Genomic DNA, 22,237 nt, shown 5'->3' on the forward strand with positions numbered 1-22,237 from the left:
TTTTTTTTTTTTTTTTTTTTTTTTTTTTTTTTTTTTTTTGGACCCATCTTTTCAGTTTAGTAGTTTATATAATATGTAAACCTGTAGGCAGTTGATTTACTGGAATGATTACGTATTCCAGTTGGTATCATTTCTCTGGACACCTGTTCCTAACTGTTCTCTTTATTTCCCATTCATGGGTGCAGTCATGAATATATGAAGCTTTTGAGTTCCCACTATGCATCAGGTATTGTTAGACATGGAAAATAAAAAAGAAAATGGGACAACAGTTTATTGGTATAACAGATGCATTGCTATGTCCATTGTATGCATTATTTAGTGCTTACAATACAGTTTTAGAAATCAGTATTACTATTTCAGTTTCACAGAAGAGGAAATTGAGGTCAAGTCACTTACGTGGCAGTAGTCAGATGAGACAAAGAGGAAAGGCATTATATGTAGAGGCAACACCAGCAAGAGTGAATGCTCAGAGGTATAAAGGTGTTTTGCCTGGCCAGGAGCTGCAGACAGTACGGTATGGATGGAGTGAAGCTGTGGTCAGGTGGGGAGATGGAGCCCTGCCTGGAAAGGGATGCCAGAAAGAGCTGAAGAATATGTCCCATTTTGTAGGTAAGGAGAGCTGTCAAAGAGTTTTAAGTTGGGGTGTGCCATGGTTAGATTTGCATTTAACCAAGATCACCCTGGTGCCAGTGTGATGTTGTATTTCTGAGGGCTGAAGAGACCGCATGGTGGTGCGGGAGGTTTGTGGGGCATGGGGGGAAAGGCAGGAGAGAGAAGCTGGATATTGGAAGACCACTTAAGAATCTGCTGCTATGATCCCAGTGAAATCTTAAAGACAAACTAGGCAGTGGCTGGGACTTCAGATAGGAGGGGACTGTTGGAACAGTAGGTAGGTTGGGTGCATAAGTGGGGTGGTCGTTGGTGATGAAGGGTCTGTCTGGTCAGGGTCAAGATGAATGGCTTGCTTGACTGAGTAGGTGATTTGTGTTTTTCTCTGACAAAGGAATACAGGTTTGAGGTGCAGGGAAAAGATTGAGTTAGTAGTGGATTTGTTGAATTTGAGTTCCTTACAAAACATTTAGGAGGTGCTGTCTAGTAAGCAGCAGGGTATATATGATCTTTAAAACCTCTTTCATCTCCGTAGGTCATTTATTTATGCTTATTTCTCTCCCCACAACTAAAATTGATTTGAGGCTAACATTTCTACCTCTGTGTAGGACCAGCCGTGTTTATTAGATTTCTGTCCCTTGTTTAGATACAAAAGGAAATGAAGTTGTGAATCCGTGCACACTCTTCTCTTATATGAGAAATCTATAAGCTTGTTTCCTGAAGCATTGGTGAATGAACGGGTTAGTGATACAGCTTTTCAAGTACAATTCACGGAATGCCCAGTTGAACAGTTAGGTAAAACAGAACTCCCCACACCCCCCCATACCCCAGCTCAAATGTGTACTCCTTGAAGGCTAATGCATTTGCCTATCTTAACTAACTCAAGGCATCACCATTATTCATGGACGGCTGGACTTACCGTTTGTTGGTGTTTGCCAAGGGAAGGGATTCTTTTTTTTTTAAAGATTTTATTTATTTATTTATTTGACAGAGAGAGTGAGAGATCACAAGTAGGCAGAGCAGCAGGCAGAGATAGAGGGGGAAGCAGGCTCCCCGCTGAACAGAGAGCCCGATGCGGGGCTCGATCCCAGGACCCTGAGATCATGACCTGAGCCGAAGGCAGAGGCTTAACCTACTGAGCCACTCAGGTGCCCCAAGGGAAGGGATTCTTAAGGTGGCAGGGAGTCATAGTCATGGGAGCATTAAAGAAACAACAAAAACCTAAATCATACTGACAAAACCTTTATTTTGTTATCAAAACTTCTTTTCTACCTTTGCACATATAACTTATATTTTTATAGTGGTACTTTACCCCTTATGCTTGATTTTAAAAAAGGGATCAGATAATGGTTAAAAACCAATTTGAATTTAAGGCTTTGAACTTAACTTTCACCTTTTTTGGTAGATTTGGAGCAAGGGTAAGAATTAGGTCTTGAGATCTTATTTCTGACCCCCTGTCGTTTGTGTTTGTACCCGTCAGTCCTCTTGGAGATCCTAGAGTTTTTTTCCCCCCCTGATATTTATTTTACCTTGCAACTTAGATCATAATCATATCATGCTGGTTTTCCCTTCTTTTCTTGCTCATTTAATTTTTCTTGGCAGAGTGATACTTAATTTTTTTTCTTTGCTCATCAGTGGGAGCAAAGATTTCATTTTTTTAATGAAATCAAAGTATTGATTTCATTAAACTGGAAGACGGATTGAAAGAAACCCTCTTTCAGAAAGCTTCAGTTTTAAAAGGTTCCAGACAGGTGAATGTTTTCTCATCTTTAAATTTGAAGTTCTTATTTCTGTTGTTGTTTTCCTGTTTCTTTAAATTCTGTCTAGAAAAGCAACCCTTCACATGTTTTTTGGCTTAGTTGTATTCATTTTATTTTGGCATACCTAGTCCTTGGTGGTAAAGAACTTTCTCATTTAGAATAAATGAACAAAAAAGGCCAACAAAATTATAGAGCTAGAAGAGTGGATAATTTTGAAGATGAGAGTTAAAAGAGTGAATTATATGTTTTGGCCATGTATGGCCTGAAAACATATAATAATGCCTTTGAAAAGGCCTTGGTGGCAGGGAATGAAGGTAACTGAGTATGACCTCGGGATGGGTGAAGGGATCCATACCACTCATAGTTGGAATTAACCTGGGCAAGGTATAGATGTTTAACTTGAGGCAATGGGTCTACAGGAAAAAGGAGAAGCCCTCTAGTATGAGTCATGGAAAGTCACATTTGCCCAGTGCAGATAATTTTATGTGGGCCAGGATAGGGTTTGGACAGGATGTCCAAACAAGGTTTCTGCCCTTGTGACTCACGTCTGTGATTCACTTCTGGACCCTTACTACTACTATGTGGCTTTGGCTAGCTTTGACGGTGACTTGGATCATGTGGAATGTAGTACGTGTTTCCCAATTTCTAGAAAGCTCTCAAAAATACAATCAGCAGTTATTTCTTCTTCATAGTGAGTCACTGAGGTTCTGAGGATACTCCTCTTCCTTCCATCTTTCACCTCATTTCCTTCAGTCTCAGAGGTCACATGTCTTTTTAAAGCAAATCTCTTTTGTCCCCCCTGTTCTTAACCTCTTGATCTGCTAGCAACTCCATAGCCTATAAGCTGGAGGAAGTATGTTTTTTCAAAGTGAGTTTTTAAAAGCATGCTTAAAACAACAACAACAACAAAAAAAAAACCCATCATTTGTAAAATCGGAGTCCGTGGAGATGCTCACAATTGACTTTTTTGGTGTTCCCCAATCAGGCTTTTACCACCATCAAAGGCCTCCTCATTACCAAGTCCAGTGGACCCTTTCACTCTTACCTCCTGTTTGACTTCTCTGTGATATTGGATGCTGCCTTTTCTTCCTTTCTTCCGGGAACATTTTCCCCCTTTGGCTTCTCCATGCCATCACACTCTTTGGAGATTTTGTTTTTGGGAGGCTGTGCAGCATCATGATTAATAGCCTGCAGTCCTATGGCCTGTCTTCAGGTTCTGGCTCCCTGCTTGCTTGATGGTCACTTGGATGATTCCCCAAATCTTTCTAAGCCAATGTGTTTCTTCATCTGTAAAATGAGATGATCTGTGGGAAGCTCTGAACACCGTGCTTGGCTCATTGCCACACTGAGCAAATATTAGGGTCTCAAACCGGGGGCTTGAACTCATGACCCTGAGATCGAGACCTGAGCTGAGATCAAGAGTTTGGATGCTTAATCGACTGAGCCACCCAGACACCCCTTAGCTGCCATTCTGATTGTAGGGGACCTTCCCTTCTTTGCTGACTCTCCCTGACTAACATTGCCTTTTGTGGTAGCCTCCTCACACAGCTCCAGTGACCACCTTTGTGCTCTGGTAACTGACAAAACCTGGTTCTTTTCTGTATGCCTGCTGGGGAGAAGTGTAAGACTAGTCATTCTGTTCCCCATCCAAAAAAGGAGTTATCCTAATTGGTTCCCTTCTGCGTTGGTTCTGTTACTCTCTGTCTCTTCCTTTCCATTTCCATTGATGCTCCTGACATCGATCAGGTCCTGTCTTCTTCCTGTGTTAGTTGTTTTTACAACAGCCTTCCTGTCTCCACTCTTGCCCAGTCCATTCCGTTGTCTCCACTGCTGCCCCAGTAATATTACTGTGCGTAGTCGACATTGTTCTTCCCTACTGAAATGTCCTCTAATGACTTCCCTTGCTTATGGGATGAAGTTGGCACTTCTTCTTCTACTTCTTTTTTTTTTTTTAAGATTTTATTTGAGAGAGAGAATGAGAGAGAGAGAGAGAGAATGAGCATGAGAAGGGGGAGGGTCAGAGGGAGAAGCAGATTCCCTGCCGAGCAGGGAGCCTGATGTGGGGCTTCATGCAGGACTTGATGCGGGACTCTATCCTGGAACTCCAGGATCACGACCTGAGCCAAAGGCAGTTGCTTAACCACCAGAGCCACCCAGGCGCCCTGAAATTCGCACTTCTTAGCATGGCTGTCCAGCTCCTCCTCCCCTCCCTCCATGACCACCATTTGCTTTTCTATGCATACTTAATGTTTGTTTCAGTCTGTTCGAACTCTTAATCCTTTGTTCAAAGCACTAGAAGTTTTCATTTTTTCATGTTTTTATGCATGCTGGATTATACCTTCCTGTACTTACCTACTTTTTTGAACCTGCCTTGGAAAATCACAGACAACTTTCAAGACATTTTCTGGGAAATTTTTCTGATATCTTTTCTTTCCATTCTTCCCAATTCAGACCCTTTTTAATGTGTGTATGTGCCCTGATGAAACCTGTGTGTGTGTTTACTCTGCTGCACTTGATTATTTACGTGCCTATCATGTTCTCTTGACTTTTAGAGATCATCACTTTTTCTTAGTACAATACTCGGCATGTGGAAAGCATTCTAAAAAATGATTATTGAGTGAATGAATAAACAGACAAGGCACTGAGTTACCTGTTGTGTCAGTCCTAGGTTCTCACACTGAGAGGGCCTGTGGTATTTATTCATTTTTCATGATGACATATTGGTGGTGTCTTCCTAATCAATTTGAAGTGGTCCCACTAAACAGGGAAACTGCAGTTTGACCTGAGAGATATGACATTCCTAATCCGTGCCAATTTTGGAGGACAGTTTTCTCAAATCTTATCAATAACTCTCTCGATTTACTATTCCTCTTAATTATGTTGAACCATATGAAATTGCCAGTTTTTCCTTGTAGGTCACTTTGCTTCCATGCATTTATAATAAAGCACACATGATTATAAACCAGACAAGTGTTCTCAGCCCTTCCCCACCTTGTAGCTGTTTTTCCCTCAGTTGAATTTGTTTTTAAAAATTAAAAAAAAAAAAGATGTATTTATTTGTTTTAGAGAGAGAGAAAGTGTGTGTGTGAATCCATGTGAATTGGGGGAGGAGCAGAATGAGTGGGAGAGAGAATCTCTTAACAGACTTCTCACTGAGCGCCGAGCCTGCCCTAGGTCTCCATCTTGTGACCCTGAGATCAGGATCTGAGCCAAAACCAAGAGTAGTTTGCTCAACCTACTGAATCACCCAGGCTCCCCTCTGTAACAGGAGCTTTGAAGGACTTCAAAAGCATTTATTAGTAAAAGTTTATGCTGGGATCCTCCTTTTATCATAAGATAAAAATTTAGGACTCAGTAGTCATAAAGCCTTCTGTTTCTCAAGAACTAATGATACTGCAGATTTTGAGGGGAAAGCCTTAAAATATTTTGATGATTAAAAACACTACATGTATGATAAAATAAGCATAACAGGAAACTTTATGAAGAATGTCTTCCAATATATTTTTACAAAGTTCTTTTTTTTTAAAGATTTTATTTATTTATTTGTCAGAGAGTGAGAGTGAGAGGGCACAACCAGGGGGAGGGGCAGGCAGAGGGAGAAACAGGCTCCCTGCTGAGCAAGGAGCCTGTTACAGGGGCTGATAGGGTTCTAGGACCCTGGGATTATGATCGGAGCTGAAGGCAGACGCTTAACTGAGCCACCCAGGTGTCCCTACTTTTATAAAGTTCTAAGTTCAGAGATTTGGCATGTGAATTACCAAATATCTTTTTAGGCTTTATTAGGTTATCTTAAAAATCCCTAAGCAAATATAAGGAAACAGGACTAGATAAAAAGTTACGTAGTAAAAATACCACTTTGAGTTGAGTGCCTAGGGCAGTGCATCAGGTTTCAGTGCAGGTTCAGCATGCTCCTCGATCAGAGTGGCAAGAGACTTAAGTGGAAGAAATCCTGCAAGGAAGTGCCCTCTGTGAGTCTGGGGGTGTCACCAGGGTATGGACACTGGGGGCAGTGCCCAAGGGACAAAGGCCCTGGGAGCCAGACCTTCCCATTAATGGTATTGCAGGTGGACCAGGATAGCTCATGCACTGAATTGGTTCTGCTAATCCAAACTGTAAGCGCTCCTCTTCCCATTTCAAATGGGGTTATCAAATTGTAAATTTATTTAAAGACTGAACATGATATAGAGCAATGGCTTGCTTTGTTATTATTTGCTTTGTCGTATTGGTCATACCATGAATAATAACATGTTGTGTTTCCTTTCTCAGGTTCTTAGAGGTACCGTGGCTGCCTTCCCCGAATTTGACGAGCGGGCTGATGCGGAAACTCTTCGGAAGGCTATGAAAGGCCTGGGTAAATTCAACCTTCCTTTTGTTCTTAAAAAACAAAACAAAACAAAACAAATGTCAAAACAGATGTCACAACAAATGACATTTGTTTTTCCAAACAAAAAGTCACTGATTTACAGTAAGGTTAATTTTAGAATATTTTATCTGAAATGTATAAAGAGAGAGAAGATATATGAAGGCAACAAAAGAGTATGACTGATCATCCCTAATATTCAATCTCTAGAATTGAACAGGAAGTTAAATTTGCCCTCTTTGTTTTTTAGCTTTTAGTTTTCCCTGGGATGTAGCTGACCACGTAGATAAGCAGACATTCCTGAGAGTGAGCAGCTCTGTAGGGCTTTGTCCCCTTTGCCCGATCAGGAGTCTAGTTCTGCAGTCTCTTCTCTTTCCCCAGTCTTATTTATTTATTCATTCATTCATTCATTCATTCATTCAATTTGACAGAGATCACAAGTAGGCAGAGAGGCAGGCAGAGAGAGAGAGAGAGAGAGAGAGAGAGAGGAGGAAACAGGCTCCCTGCTGAGCAGAGAGCCCGATGTGGGGCTTGATCCTAGGACCCTGGGATCATGACCTGAGCCGAAGGCAGAGGCTTTAACCCACTGAGCCACCCAGGCGCCCCCCCCAGTCTCCTTCTAGCCACAGATATACCTCTCATCTTGAGGATTTCTACAGAGAACTGATCCTCTGTCCTTAAGCTGCTTCTATACTAGGGTCCATGAAGGGGGATCCAGCTTCTTCAAACTTGGCTCTGACCCCTTCTCTCTCCATTCTGAATATCTTGTGAGATTTCCTGTTGTAGCAGGATTAGTGTTAGTTTTCTGGCCGTGCACGCCCTTCCTTAGTATTCCAGCCTGCATGGTCAGTCTCAGCTCATGTTACTGCTCCGTGTGTTCTCTGACCCGGCCATGGTAGGTTATCTGCTATTCATGAAAACCCTATATTTTCCTCTGCTGAGCTTTTCCCTCATTTTAAAAGCCTGTCCTCTTTCCCTGAATCATTGCCTAATAAAACCGTTCCATCCTTCCTGTCTCTTTTGGGTGTCACCTTCTCCATGAAGCCTTAACCAAAACTCCTTCCACCTGTTCGCTAAGAGAACCTCCTCTGAAACCCCATTCAGCACCTGGGCCTCCCCTGAGGCACTTGTAACATTCTGCCTTAGTTCAGAGTTGACTATGTGTTTTTTGTATTTTTTATGCTAAATTATAACTTGAAGTCAGGATCTCTTTCTTCTCTCTTAATCTCCCACTCAACACCTGCCTCGTGAATATCCATTGTTTGAGTAACTATCATTGCGAGAAAAACTAGGTGCACTAAGTTTTTAAAAAGTCGGGAATATTTTTTCTACCTACTTCCCAGTACATCAGGAACAGGGGATAATTTATATTGAAAATATAACATGTTATATGTTGTACATTTTATAGTTCAATAAATTAAGGAATCAAGGGGCGCCTGGGTGGCTCAGTGGGTTAATAAGCCTCTGCCTTCGGCTCAGGTCATGATCTCAGGGTCCTGGGATCGAGTCCCGCATCGGGCTCTCTGCTTGGCAGGGAGCCTGCTTTCTCCTCTCTCTCTCTCTCTGTCTGCCTCTCTGCCTACTTGTGATCTCTCTCTGTCAAATAAATAAATAAAATATTAAAAAAAAAATTAAGGAATCAAAATGACTGGGACGCTGGTCTCAAAGGCTATTGAGACAGTGGGCATGTGGGAGCCAAGATATAATTCTTTGAACATAAATTGCAGGCACTGATGAGGACAGCATCTTGACTCTGTTGACCTCCCGAAGTAATGCTCAGCGCCAGGAAATCGCCGTGGCTTTTAAAACTCTATTTGGCAGGGTAAGACTGCACTTCATCCTAAGTTAGAATGTGAGAGCCCTGATATGCTTTAAGATTAGTTGGAACTCTACAAATATTCTTTTGTAAACATTATTTATTCTATTATTCTGATTTTACTATTCCTTTTCTCTTTTTAAATTTCTTAATTATCAGCTGTTGGTTTCCAGTGCTCACCCAGCTTAGCCCCATAATTGTTTTTCCTTGCTTGATGCTACAGAAGGGCCAGAAAATCCCCTGGTGATAGCTGCCTGTCTTCTCGAATGCTTCCTGCTCAAGACTGTGTTATTAGCTATTTTCTAGATGCAGACCTGTATGCTAGTCTGTTTTATTGTGACATAGCTACAGTCTTGGTTCCTTGTGGAGTGGTATTTTAATAAATGAGTTTTTAGTTCATTGATTTAAATGCTCTTATTTGAGTAACAGCTCAAATAAAATTTGTTACTTAAATGAATTACTGTGTATATGAAAAACTTAAACATAGTCTTGTTATTCTGAAATTTTATGTTCATCATTTAATTAAGAAACAAATGCACAGCAAACTAACAAATAAAAAGAGTATTCTGAACATAATTTCTGGTTTCCTGTGTGCTGAAACTGAAATGGTTAGGGCAGACTGCTTTTTTTTTTTTTTTTTTAAAGATTTTATTTATTTATTTGTCAGAGAGAGAGAGAGAGAGAGAGCGAGCGAGCACAGGCAGACAGAATGGCAGGCAGAGGCAGAGGGAGAAGCAGGCTCCCCACAGAACAAGGAGCCCGATGCGGGACTCGATCCCAGGACCCTGGGATCATGACCTGAGCTGAAGGCAGCTGCTTAACCAACTGAGCCACCCAGGCGTCCCCAGACTGCTTTTCTTCTCATAATTTTCTACACAGTTTCTCCATGGTAGCAGCTGTTTCTCAGTAGTTAGGAGCGTAATTATAAACACAATTCATCGTGATTGGAATAGTAATAGATATTGAAAGAAAAACTTGTTTTGTCATTTGTAAAAATGCATTTATGATTTTATTTTGGGAAAATTGTTTTTTAAAGATACATGTTTCTCAGAACAGTGTTTTTAAAACTATCTTTAACTGACTTTTGTTCATTTTTTAACTGTTGAAGTTCAGAAAAACGTTTCTTAAAAACGAATACCTTGACCCATAAGTGTCTTTGTTTTAGCTGAAACTTTAGGTCAGCTGTCAAAAGTACATTATTCAAACCTGGGTTTTTGTTTAACCCACATGTCTTTTTTCTACTTGGAGATGGCAACATAAATAATTCATTTGTGCAAAGGGCTATGCTTTATATTTAAGAAGACTCCCCTTGAATTACTGCTTGGTTAACAAATTTGTGTTTTCTGTAATTTAGGACCTTCTGGATGACCTGAAATCAGAACTGACTGGAAAATTTGAAAAATTAATCGTGGCTCTGATGAAACCTTCTCAGCTTTATGATGCCTATGAACTGAAGCATGCTCTGAAGGTAAAAGAATTAGTGAAAGGAGCATTCTTGTCATGAAAACTATTATTTTGTGTTGGTAATTATACTTAAAATTTTTTGAGTTATTTCTGTGAGGGTTTCTTGAGGACAAAATTGTGTAGGAGGCAATAAGAAGAAAAGGAGGAAGAAAATGACAAGTGTGTGATATAATCTTTTTGTATAGTTAACTCAGTAATAGTGGCTGTTTAAAATTTTAATATTTTTTTGTAGCTCTTTATGTTTTATCTTCATGCCTGTTTTCTGATTTTTGAGATGTGTTTAAAAAATGTTACAGGTTAAGTATTTTACCTTTTAAAATAGAAAGTTGCCCAATTATGACACAGTAATATTGTTCATCATTTTAGGAAGAAAAAAAAAACTCTACAGAGAGAATTTTCAGACAGGAAAGATTTTCTAATACCCTTTCTGTCTTTCCTGTACTTCTAAATACTAAAATGTATATATAATACTAAAATAGTAGCTGATAGTCTTTTTTTTTTTTTTAACATTTTATTTATTTGACAGACAGAATACAAGTAGGCAGAGAGGCAGGCAGAGAGAGAGGAAGGGAAGCAGGCTCCCTACTGAGCAGAGAGCCTGATGCGGGGCTCGATCCCAGGACCCCGGGATCATGACCGAGCCGAAGGCAGAGGCTTTAACCCACTGGTAGCTGATAGTCTTATTGTAATTTCATTGTAACAAATAACTAAATATATATTCCTTCGACTGGTGTTTGGAATATTGTATAAATATGACTACATTGAAGCATTTGTTTAGACTTATGGGACAGGAAGTAGTACAATCAGTGGTAGATTTTGAACGGGCAAAATGACATTCAACAACAAGGAGATAATATAACAGGGATTCTTACTTATGGAATGAAAAGAGAAGAGAGCTTATCAAGTTAGGAGTTTTTCTGTGCTTATTCTCTTCATTTTCCTATAGTGCTGCTTTTGGAATAAACAAAACCTCAGCTTGTTGAAAAGGGGCTTTTTGTGGAGTACTTCTGAAATGTCAGTAGTAATTTAAAATCTGCCAGAGCATAAACATAGGTTTTTCAGTGATTTTTGAAAAAGAAACAGATATAAAGAGAGTAAGGCTTAAATATGCCATTTTTAAGAATTAAGTTCAGCTCTGTCCTTGCTTGTAGCTTCTAATTTAGCAGTGTAGACTTTTATCATCAGAAAAAAGAAAACCAACTAAAATTACAGCTAACCTTTGAACGACGTGTGTTTGAACTGTGCATATACTGATGTTTTATAGCACAGTATGGTTACTATATTTTCTCTTCCTTATGATTTTTTGAATAACATTTCTTTTCTCTAACTTTATTTTAAGGATACAGTATGTAATACATATAACTTATACAATATATGTTTCAGCTGTTTATGTTATCAGTAAGGCTTCTGATGAACAGTAGTAGGTTCTTAGTAGTTAAGTTTTTGGAGAGTCCAAAATTATATACAGATTTTCGACTTGGAAGGTGGTCATTGCCCCTAACTTCCACATTGTTCAAAGGTCAGCTGTACTTTCCAAAAATCTAGCAGGCATGTTTCAATTCCTCTGTACTGGTCCAGGTCCTAATAACTAAGCAATGCTACATTTATTGTTTACTTTGGCACAGAACTGGAAATTCCATGGAAGACTTAATTTGAGGGCTGGGGCTTTATGCTTTGAGATACAATTGTTTAAGTATCAGTGCTTCTCTGTGTAAATTTCTGTAGTTTTCATTTTTACTCTTTCAGTCTTTTTAATTTCATGTTTCATTAACATGTTTTACTTTTAAACTATTTAGAATGAAACTGATAAAATTAAAAATTTATATGATCTATTATGTGTCATATATCACGTACATGTAATAAATATTTTTCATTAGACAAAAAGGGATAAAATTGTCTTTGGAGAGCAAATTAATTGGAAATTTTTTATTTCTGTAACTAATACAACTTGTAAACAAAGAAGTGAATATTAACTTGGATAATTTATATATTATATTTATATAACTAGGCAATTTGGGTAATTCTAGGGAAATAACTCTTTAATCTTATTGACATATGTTCTCATTAAAAACAAATTTCCAAACAGGGAGCTGGAACAGATGAAAAAATACTGACGGAAATTATTGCTTCAAGGACACCTGAAGAGCTGAGAGCCATAAAACAAGTGTATGAAGAAGGTAAATGTTTGGAATTACATTTCCCCTTCATCTCCACTGTCACTTTTTTACTTTTGTAAAGTGAGTGCAGTTCATAGTTATGAGGCAGGCCGTTTGAGATTGCTAAATGAACGAAGGAGCAAATGAATGAATAAGCAACGTTTATGTGTAATAAGCTTGTTTCTCCTTCAGTAACAAAAAGACTGCTTTTTACTAGACCTGTATCTATTTTGGTCCTTAAGGGGAGCTTCTGATGAAGATGGGAGTTTACTTTAACGTAGAATTTGCAACTGGTGGAGAGACATACAGGTTATTTTTATTTTACATGAACTTCAAGATGTAGGTGGTTTTTCTTCCAGAAAAAAAAAAAAAAATCAGTTTCTGTTAGTAGAAGTTAAGAGTTATCTAAAAGGCCCTTTTGGAATTTGGGAAAGGACCCTGTGTCCAAACCAGAGTTGATAATGTTTGAGAAAACATGTGTTCGTTTTAGTTAATGGCAGTACTTAATTGAACACTCTGCAGTTTAATTTTTCTCTTTGGTGTGCCTTACTTTTTTGTGTGAAAAGAAATCTATTATTTCAGGGGCGCCTGGGTGGCTCAGTGGGTTAAAGCCTCTGCCTTCAGCTCAGGTCATGATCCCAGGGTCCTGGGATCGAGCTCTGCATTGGGCTCTCTGCTCAGCATGGAGCCTGCTTCTCTCTCTCTCTCTCTGCCTGCTTCTCTGCCTACTTGTGATCTCTGCCTGTCAAATAAATAAATAAATAAAATCTTAAAAAAAAAAAAAGAAATCTATTATTTCAGTCTGAAGTATATTCTGTGAATGGAGCCAAGAAAATGAAATAAAAAGTCAAGATAGAGTGTTCTTTCCTCATCACATTTGCTGTACCAGACTCTTTCCCCCATCTGACTGAGGAGGAGCAGACCATTGAGATTGTCCGCTCAGTCCTCAGACCAACAGGCTGAGTGCCTTCAGCTAGGAAAATGGGTCCCTGTCTTGGTATTACTGTATTCATCTTGGAAATGACCTTGTAACTCAGCAAGTCAGAACAGTGTGAAATTTAAATAATTAACTTTCTGAAGTGATGAATCTTTCTCTCCTGCTTCTCTTTTTATAGTTGGATAGGTCTCCACCAGCAAGGCAGAGGGGATACCTGTAACTTAACTGCAGAAGATCACCTTTGAGTTAGTTGATGTAACGTTCCGAGACCTCTCCGAGGATGTTGACATGTGTGAGGGAGCCTTTGTTTGCGGGGTGACAGACGGGGTGCTGTCGCATACTACACTAGCTGTGGCTAGTGGTGCACAGGCTGTCACGAATGACACAAAAGGTGCCCATACCATAGCTCCTGTCCTCAAGGAGTTTGCAGTGTCTCTGGGGTGACGGGATTTAGAAACTGACTGCAGCTGTTAAAGGGTAGTAAAATCCAAACTAAAGTCAAATACCAAAAAATGTTTAATGTAAGAATTCATTTAGAGCAGAGAGGTCATCAAGGCTTTTGATGTTAGGACAGGCTCTGTGGTGCCGTGAGACAAGGTTTCAAGACAAAAAAAAAAAAAAAAGACAAAAACATTTTTGGCGTGTGTGTCCCTCTCTGCAATGGCAGGGGATTGGAGTGAGAACAGTGTATGGAAGGAGTGGAAAGAAGCTAGCTGTCAGGGGGGCTACGTGCATGTCTGGTGTGGAGATAAACGAGTCAATGCAGGCTGCGTTGTCGATGGTTTTACGTGACTGGGTGAGAGCTTACACCCAGAGGTGGTGTAAGCTCCCGAATGGGTGGTGGAGTATTCAAGGGACAATGAAGGAGGAAGGAAATTGGATCAGGTGGCTGATTAGTAAGCTATAGTGTGGGGAGGTAAGCTAGGCAGTTTTGGCCCAGCCTAGGTGGGCCCTTGGTGGGAGGTGTGACAGGGATAGATGAGAGGGAGCAGATCTATTTGAAGGGATTTGATCGTTAATCAGATACAAGTTTTGTAGTACACAAAGGGATTAGACAATTCCTTCAACATTTGGGATTTGGGGAACTGGTTGAAATCAAGATGGAGCTCTTCTAGACCTTTTAAAACAGAAATGTCAGGCTTTTAAAGTTTGTCTGCTTTCAAATAATGATTAAATATTTAAATGTCTTAGAGCTGCCTTCAATAGCAGCTCTTTGAGACTTAGTGAAGAGGCTTGTAGACCTTTGTAGATACCAGTTCTCCCCTTTGCTGTGGCCTCATGTGGAATAACTGGAAATAGAGGTGGGAAGGGGCATATTCTAAAACTCACTGCTCTCTCTCAGAGTTAACTTTATTTGCTGCAGAGGGAAAAAAAAAATATTAGGGGAAAGAATAACTATGCCTAAAGAAAGAAAAACTCAGAATTTTAGAGGACAGAAGAGCTTTAGAAACTAATCATGTAAAACATTTGAAAGACAGCATTATAGAGTTTAGAATTAAGATCAGTTATATGTTAGAGGTCTTCCTGTACCATCACACGTCTCCAGAGTAATAACTGCATTGGTTGAGAGCTTTTCTAAATGGCTCGGTCTGGATTTAGGCTGGAATTGAGTGCTTTTTGGAGACTTTAATTTGTTTTCTACCAGCCACTCATATAAGCATTTGCCTTTAGTCTTTAGAGCCCTCAGAGACGAAGTAGAGAACATTTATACTAATCAAATATTCCTTCCTTTACATCTCTTCCATTTGATTAATGGGGCGGGATATCTTTTTTTAGTTGAAAGAAGCTAAAAATAAGTATGAAATTATTCTGTTGCAGAATATGGCTCAAGCCTGGAAGACGACGTGGTGGGGGACACGTCAGGGTACTACCAGAGGATGTTGGTGGTTCTCCTTCAGGTATTGGGTGTAGACTGTTTAGAGTTTGATTAAAAAAATCTGAAGCTGGAGTGGTCTGAATCTAGTTAAGTAAGGTCATTTAAAATTCTTTAATCATTTCTCATACTTGCTTGATTGTGGTTGCATGTTGCCTGTGTTGGTTTGTGTTTCAGAATATCTGACCTGAACTCTTTTTTTTTTTTTTTTTTAAAGATTTTATTTATTTATTTGACAGAGAGAGATCACAAGTAGGCAGAGAGGCAGGCAGAGAGAGAGGAAGGGAAGCAGGCTCCCTGCTGAGCAGCGAGCCCGACGCGGGACTCGATCCCAGGACCCTGGGATCATGACCTGAGCCGAAGGCAGCGGCTTAACCCACTGAGCCACCCAGGCGCCCCCTGACCTGAACTCTTAATAGCTAGCTAACTTTTGGGATTTGTTGGTTTGTTTGTTTGTTTTTTATTTTAGATATCACTATTCTCTTTCATTCATAGGATTTAAAATTAAGAGGGTCAGATTGGTTTTGAACAGTGCTGTATGATGATGTGAAATATTGTAGAATTGCTGTCTAAAAAATCATCTTATTCCGAAGAGAAAGAGCCTGATGTGCACAGCCATTAGGTGGAACCAGTTTTCCTTTTGAATAAAAATGCTCATGTAGGGGCACCTGGGTGGCTCAGTGGGTTAAAGCCTCTGTCTTTGGCTCAGGTCATGGTCCCAGTGTCCTGGGATCGAGCCCCGCATCGGGCTCTCTGCTCTGCAGGGAGCCTGCTTCCACCTCTCTCTCTATCTGTCTGCCTCTCTGCCTACTTGTGATCTCTGTCTGTCAAATTAAAAAAAAAAAAAAAAAAAAAGCTCATGTAATTCATTGATGTGACGTTGTCTCTCATAGGCGAATAGAGACCCTGATGCTGGAATTGATGAAGCACAGGTTGAACAAGATGCTCAGGTGAGATGGGATATGTGGGACTTTACGATGACATATGAATGAGAAAAAATCCACGCTAATGGGAAATCATAATCTGTATTGTGATAGCATCTACAAATAATCTTACTTAAGGGCCCTTTACAAATCACAAGACTCATGTAAATATATTTTTCTCATTTTGATCTGGCCAGCTAAATATTTTGTCCCAAAAGGGAAATGAAATAAAATGAGTTATATCTAAATAGTGAATTTTACCTAGATATATTTTTTTTGTGATTATGGAAGTTCACAAAATAGATAATTTTACCGAAAAACACAGGTATTATTGATTCCACTGCCAGTGAGGCAGTAGGTGTCTTGGCAGGAGAGGATAAAGAAGAAAGGATATAAGGTATTTTAGTGGTAAATGGTGTTTTAATAGGTAGTAGATTATAAAAGTTATTGTAGTATTTGGGAATTCTTCCACCTTTTTTTTGATAGAATTCTATAAGATTGGTCTCTTATCAGCTGCTTTTTAGTGACTCCAAATGGAATTCTGTACCTAAGTGGCTTAGGTACAGTATAGTGTCACTATGGTTAATAAGTAATCAAATGTTAACTATAGAGAACAAACTGCTGGTTACCAGAGGGGAGGTGGGTGGGGGTGCGGGGGGCAGGTGGAGGAGTGGGTAAGATAGGTGAAGGGGTTCAAGAGTACACTTCTCATGATGAGCCCTGAGTAATGTATAGAACTGTTGAATCACTATATTATACACCTGAAATTAATACAACACTGTTAACTATACTGGAATTAAAATATGTTTAAAACCCGTAAAAACGTATATAGTCAAATGTGGAAAATAAATATTAGGAAATTTGAAACATGAGACTTGAAAACTGGAAATTGGTAATAAAGGAATTATTTGCATTCATAAAATCACATACCAAAGTCCTGTCTCTCTGGTCACATGTTTCAAGTAATATACAGTTCTTTTTTTTTTTTAATAATTAAAAAAAAAAGATTTTATTTATTTATTCATGAGAGACAGAGAGAGAGATCGGCCGAGGTAGAGGGAGAAGCAGGCTCCCACGGAACAGGGAGCCAGAGGTAGGACTTGATTCTAGGACTGTGGGGTCATGACCTGAGCCGAAGGCAGCCTCTTAACCAACTGAGCCAGCCAGGCGCCCCAAGTAATATATAAGTCTGATAGTCATACACCACTGGAAAAGGAAGAGCCATATTCACTCCTCCAGCTGACTATTCTCTAGGAAACAACCATTGGCTGTGTAATCTGAATTTGTTAATAGGAAAGAGAGAGCATTATTATTCTTTTGGGTGGGTTGCTTTTATCATGGTTGCAGAATGCCGTCATCTCTGTACCTAACTGGAGACAGAAGGGAGGCAAACGCACATACACTGAGGACTTTCTATGCCGTATTTGATGCTTCTCTCACCATCCTCCATAAAATTCAAACCTCTTGTGTCATGTCCCTATATACAACCTTAAAACTTCGGTGGATCCCATTATCTCATAATAAAGTTCAAGCCCCTAAATGTGATTTTTAAGCCCCTTGGTTACCTGTCCCTTGCTTTCTTAGGCCTCTAGCCTCTCTTGCTCTCTCTCCACCTGCCCCTTCCTCCACCCATTCACCTGACTGCTTCAGGAGTCAGTCCTTGGGTTAGTTACTTTTCAGGTGTCCCTGCGTGACTGCTCCAAGGGTATGGCGGGTGCCCCTTCCAGAGGCAGTCCGCTGCCATATACCGAAGCTGTCTGTTTACCTGATGGCCTGCCCAGGGCACTCCGAGCTGTCTGTCCAGTTTGTAGCCTCTGGATCCAGCATGTAGTAGGCTCTCAGTATCTAACTGGTGAGTGGATTAGTGTACAACTCTGAAGAACAGGGGATGATTTCTCTTTTATAGATAAGGCAACGGAGGCTCAGGGATTTGAGAATCAAGCCCATGGCCCCCACTGACTGGTAGTGGATCTGGGATTACCTGGGCCGTCTAACCCCAAAGCCCTTTCTCTTTCAGTTAGACAGCAGTCTGTGTTGCCTGCTCGTTCCTCTCGCCCATTGCCTATACCATATAAAACGTTTATTAAATATAAATTGGAAGTACAAATCCAGACCAACTCTGCCTTCTTGGAGGAAGAAATTTACCTCTTTGAGGAGAAAGTGGTAGATCAGCTCTTCAAAACTATACTTTCAACTATTGGAGACAACCTTATTGCTTTCCAAGCATTAATTACTTGTGGGCTTTGCTGTGATTCTCACACTCTGAACTCTTTTTTTTTTTTTTTTTCCACACTCTGAACTCTTAAGAGTGGGAGTTCTAGATACTTTTTGGTGGTCATGGTGGAAGAAGCCAACATTAGTAGTCTCAGATGACTGCAAGGAGGTCTGCATTAGTAGGCAGTGAGACGATTTCCCAGCCCAGCTGGTGTTACAATGAGAGCATGGCTGCAGTGTGAGGCTAGGGAGTGCAAACCGTGCGTTTTTTACCTCATTCTCATTGATTTCTGTCCTCAGAGCACTCAGTGTAGAGCATTGCTTCTCAAGTCTGTGTGAATCACCTGGGGATCTCATTAAACTGCAGGTTCTGACTCAGTAGGTCTGGGTGGACCAGGGAATCTGCATTTCTAACAAGCTCTCAGGTGTTGCCGCTGGCATCTGGGGACCACACTTGGAGTACCAGCGATGTACAGGTGTCACTTACCTGTTGTGCAGAGGATATGTCCGTTCAGGACTGTGAAGGGGAAAGTTTATACATCTGAAAACTGTTTTATGAAGTTACTTTAAAATATCCCTTGAATAGAATTCAGGTTTTCCTTATCCTTTCCTTGAGCAGGAACAACCTAGAATATGCTATGCTGGCTATTAGTCTTGGATTCTTTAAAATGTATTATTGGGGCCCCTGGGTGGCTTAGTCAGCTGGGGGTCCAACTCTTGATTTCTACTTAGGTCTTGATCTCATGGTCTTGAGATGGGTGGCCTCAGGGCCTGGGGCTCCGTGCTCAGTGGGACTCTGCTTCTCTCCTTCTCCCTCTACGCCTGCCCATTCCCTCTGTTCTCACGCTCACCTGTGCAAGTACGTACAATCTCTCTCTCAAATAAATAGATAAATCTTTGGAAAAAAAAGTACTATTATGAATGAATTCAGCTGGATAAAAATAATTATCCTTTTGGTGTTATGAAAAGGTATACATCCATTTCTTTCTTGTACCAAGGGCAGCTGGACTGTTATCACTAAGGGGAATTTCAGATTTCTTAATTGAGAGTAAGCTGAGACAAACAAAGGGTTCTTTCGTAAGCTTTTGAATTTTTTTCTCTACTGATACCTGGCACAAGAGGATTCCTTTTATTCCAGGGATTTGATAAGCCACAGTGAGTCATTTACCTGGGAATTTAACATTTTGTAGATAACCTACTTTACTTTCTTACATTTTTATCTTTATTTATTTATTTATAGTTTATTTTTTCTTACTTTCTTACATTTTTAAGGTGAGAAACTGATTTTCCCTCCTCCACCTCCTCCTCCAAATCCTCATTTCCTGATCTTGGAGAGCAACCTGAACTTAAAGGGGAAGGTGGGGCAAAAGGGAAGGAGAAGGCGATCAATGTTTACTGAGTACTAGCTATTGATTTCCTGACATTGTTTGATGCATTCATTATATAAGTTACATCATCTCCAGTAATAACTCTGTAGAATTATTATTCCTACTCTAGGTATTATTAAGTATTAATTATTAAATATTATTCCTTCACTCTAGGTGAAGATGCTGAGCCTCAAGAGATTAAGTAACTCATTTAAGATTTCACAGCTAAAGATGAGGCTCGGATCTTTTTGACTTCAAAACCTCTGTCCTTTGCACTGAACTGGAGGTTATTCAACGATATACAGCCCCCTGCGAGGGAAGTGGGGAGAGTGAGGAGGTGTGAGGTTCTGTCATCTGGACCTGCTCTGGGGATAGTCAGCACCCTCATTGAGAAGAAAGCACTCTTACATTAAAACAAGATGAAATAAAACTTTCAAATATTGTTCCACATGAAGATTATCATTACTACTGCATATGATTTACTTAATAGTTTTAGAATAGATCTTGATCTCAAACATAATTCTTTCAAGAAAATAAAGAGTGTATAGTTTAAAATAGCCATTTCACAAATTATTCCATCTAACAGGCTTAACTGCTATACCTACTAGAGATGATTTCAAGAAATATGGAGTAGTTGTTAAGAAAGGAGTGATTCAGCAATGCTTGCAGTATAGTAGGGAGTGCACCCTTTTTTTTGGGTGTTAATGTGTGTGTATGTCTTACCTATGTGTAGAGAACATATTGGAGGTGGTAACCAGTATCTTCAGAATATTGACATTCATGGTAATTTTTTTCTTATTTGTGTTTTATCTCTTGTACAAAATTCCTCAGTGAACATGTGTTATTCTTGTTATTAGATTTAAAAAGTTATTTTAAGACAGGTCTTTAATACCATAATGTAGTTCTAAAGTTGAGATACTTACATGCCTTTCATAGGAGCTTTTTTCAGTTTTGAAGAACATGCTCCCATGACCAGGATTGATATTACTTTTATCATTAAATTAATTTTAAAACTGAGTATAAAGATGTGACACGTTTTCAAAATGCCCTGGGAATACAACAAAAAATAGATATACATCACCAAAATCTACATTCTCAAATACACTATGATCAAAATTTCCACATCCAGACACGTGTTATGATCACATCGCCTTCTGTCCTTACTTGGTTTGCTGCTTGTGATCGTAAAAGCACCTCCAAGTAGCAGGCTCAGCAAATTGCGTTTGTCTTGGTTTAATAGGTGTATTTGCCTGGAAATGAACAAAAGGGTAGTGTAGACATTTTAAAGGTTGATATGGGGGCACCTGGGTGGCTAAGTGGGTTAAAGCCTCTGCCTTTGGCTCAGGTTATGATCTCAGGGTCCTGAGATTGAGCCCTGCATCGGGCTGTCTGCTCAGCAAGGAGCCTGCTTCCCCCTCTCTCCCTGCCTGCCTCTCTGTCTACTTGTGATCTCTGTCTGTCAAATAAATAAATAAAATCCTTAAAGGTTGATTTGTTGGGTTTTAATAAATTATCCACATTTCAGTAAGTGGAGTCAGGTTTAATGATGGTGTTTGTGTATATAATTTTATTTTTTCAGCAATATATGAACACAAAAAAGCATGTATTTTCCGTGTAAAAAAAGGAAATGTGGACACTCAATCTATTCAACAAGTATATATTAGTTGCCTACTGTGTGCCAGGCATTGTGCTGTATGCACAACCTTTTAAAAATTCGTTGTGATCTTTTAGAAATGTGAAAACTCTTTGTAGCTAGTTTTGGTTTAACTGCAGTTAAAAAGAGGAAATGCGGAGTTTATTTTTTGTCATGTGTTGCTGAACAGCTACCGAGTAAACAAAACAGAAAACATAGTTTAGCTCCTAGTTACATTCTTTTCCAGTCTGTAAGCGGATGTGTCAACAGTGAGGTCATCCGAAATTTCCACCAACCACACCATTACCCCAAAAGCCTAGAAGTACAGGAGACATTTTGGTAACATTTAATCTTGCCCCATTGCTGTGATTTATCACTTTGACTCGTTAATCTTCTGTGCACAGTTCTGTGGTGAGCTCCAGAGTAGCTCCAAACTCACCTCACTGAGTTCAGGAAACATGAGGATTGAAAAGTATAAGGTGATGAATCTTATGTACGGGGAGTGGCACACCAGCGTACCTCAGAACCTGGAAATGAGGTGGAGAAACGGTTTACTAATCGAGGTTGAAATTTTCACAGGCTTTGTTTCAGGCTGGAGAATTGAAATGGGGGACAGATGAAGAAAAGTTTATCACCATCTTTGGGACACGAAGTGTATCTCATTTGAGAAGGGGTGAGTGACAGGAATGTGCGTGGTACAGGTACTTTGGTTAATTTTGAAAATACAGGAGCCAGTATGCCAAAATATGTGCTTTATAACAGGCACTTAGCTGAGTGAGTCAGGTTTTATATTTCTTCCTATTGGTAACCTTGAAAAAATCTCACAATTCTCTTCACTGCTATTGCAGTTTTTACAGAATTAGAGATCCTTAGTTTCCCCCCTTTACTGTCAGGGTGATGGGGAAGCTGGGCCTCTAGATCGTGACTCTCATAGTCACTAATCACTTAGCTACGGCTCACTTCAAGCATTTCTTCCTAAATAGTGGCACCCACGATCTCATTTTTGGGTTCTTGTGGTATCAGTGGGAATGAGTTCAAGTGACAGGAAACCCTATACTAATCGGGGCTTTAAAAACTGGCTTTCCTGTAGGAAGGATTCCTTGGCTGATTCAGCAGGACCTGAGT

The 22,237-nt window shown here is 39.8% G+C and overlaps 1 protein-coding gene across 1 annotated transcript in view; it reads left to right on the forward strand.

Moving 5' to 3' along the window:
- LOC111153922 (annexin A5) overlaps positions 1–22,237 on the forward strand; it is a 30,932-nt gene that overhangs the window by 4,539 nt on the left and 4,156 nt on the right. Inside the window, exons 3-9 of the mRNA XM_022513240.1 lie at positions 6,636–6,720; positions 8,457–8,551; positions 9,900–10,013; positions 12,096–12,186; positions 14,921–15,000; positions 15,869–15,925; positions 21,692–21,785. Of these exons, the coding sequence (XP_022368948.1) occupies positions 6,636–6,720; positions 8,457–8,551; positions 9,900–10,013; positions 12,096–12,186; positions 14,921–15,000; positions 15,869–15,925; positions 21,692–21,785 (616 nt within the window). The remainder of the gene's footprint in view (positions 1–6,635; positions 6,721–8,456; positions 8,552–9,899; positions 10,014–12,095; positions 12,187–14,920; positions 15,001–15,868; positions 15,926–21,691; positions 21,786–22,237) is intronic.

The sequence above is a fragment of the Enhydra lutris genome, unplaced genomic scaffold, assembly GCF_002288905.1.
Source record: "Enhydra lutris kenyoni isolate GAN:26980312 unplaced genomic scaffold, ASM228890v2 scaffoldscaffold3, whole genome shotgun sequence".
Taxonomy (NCBI): domain Eukaryota; kingdom Metazoa; phylum Chordata; class Mammalia; order Carnivora; family Mustelidae; genus Enhydra; species Enhydra lutris.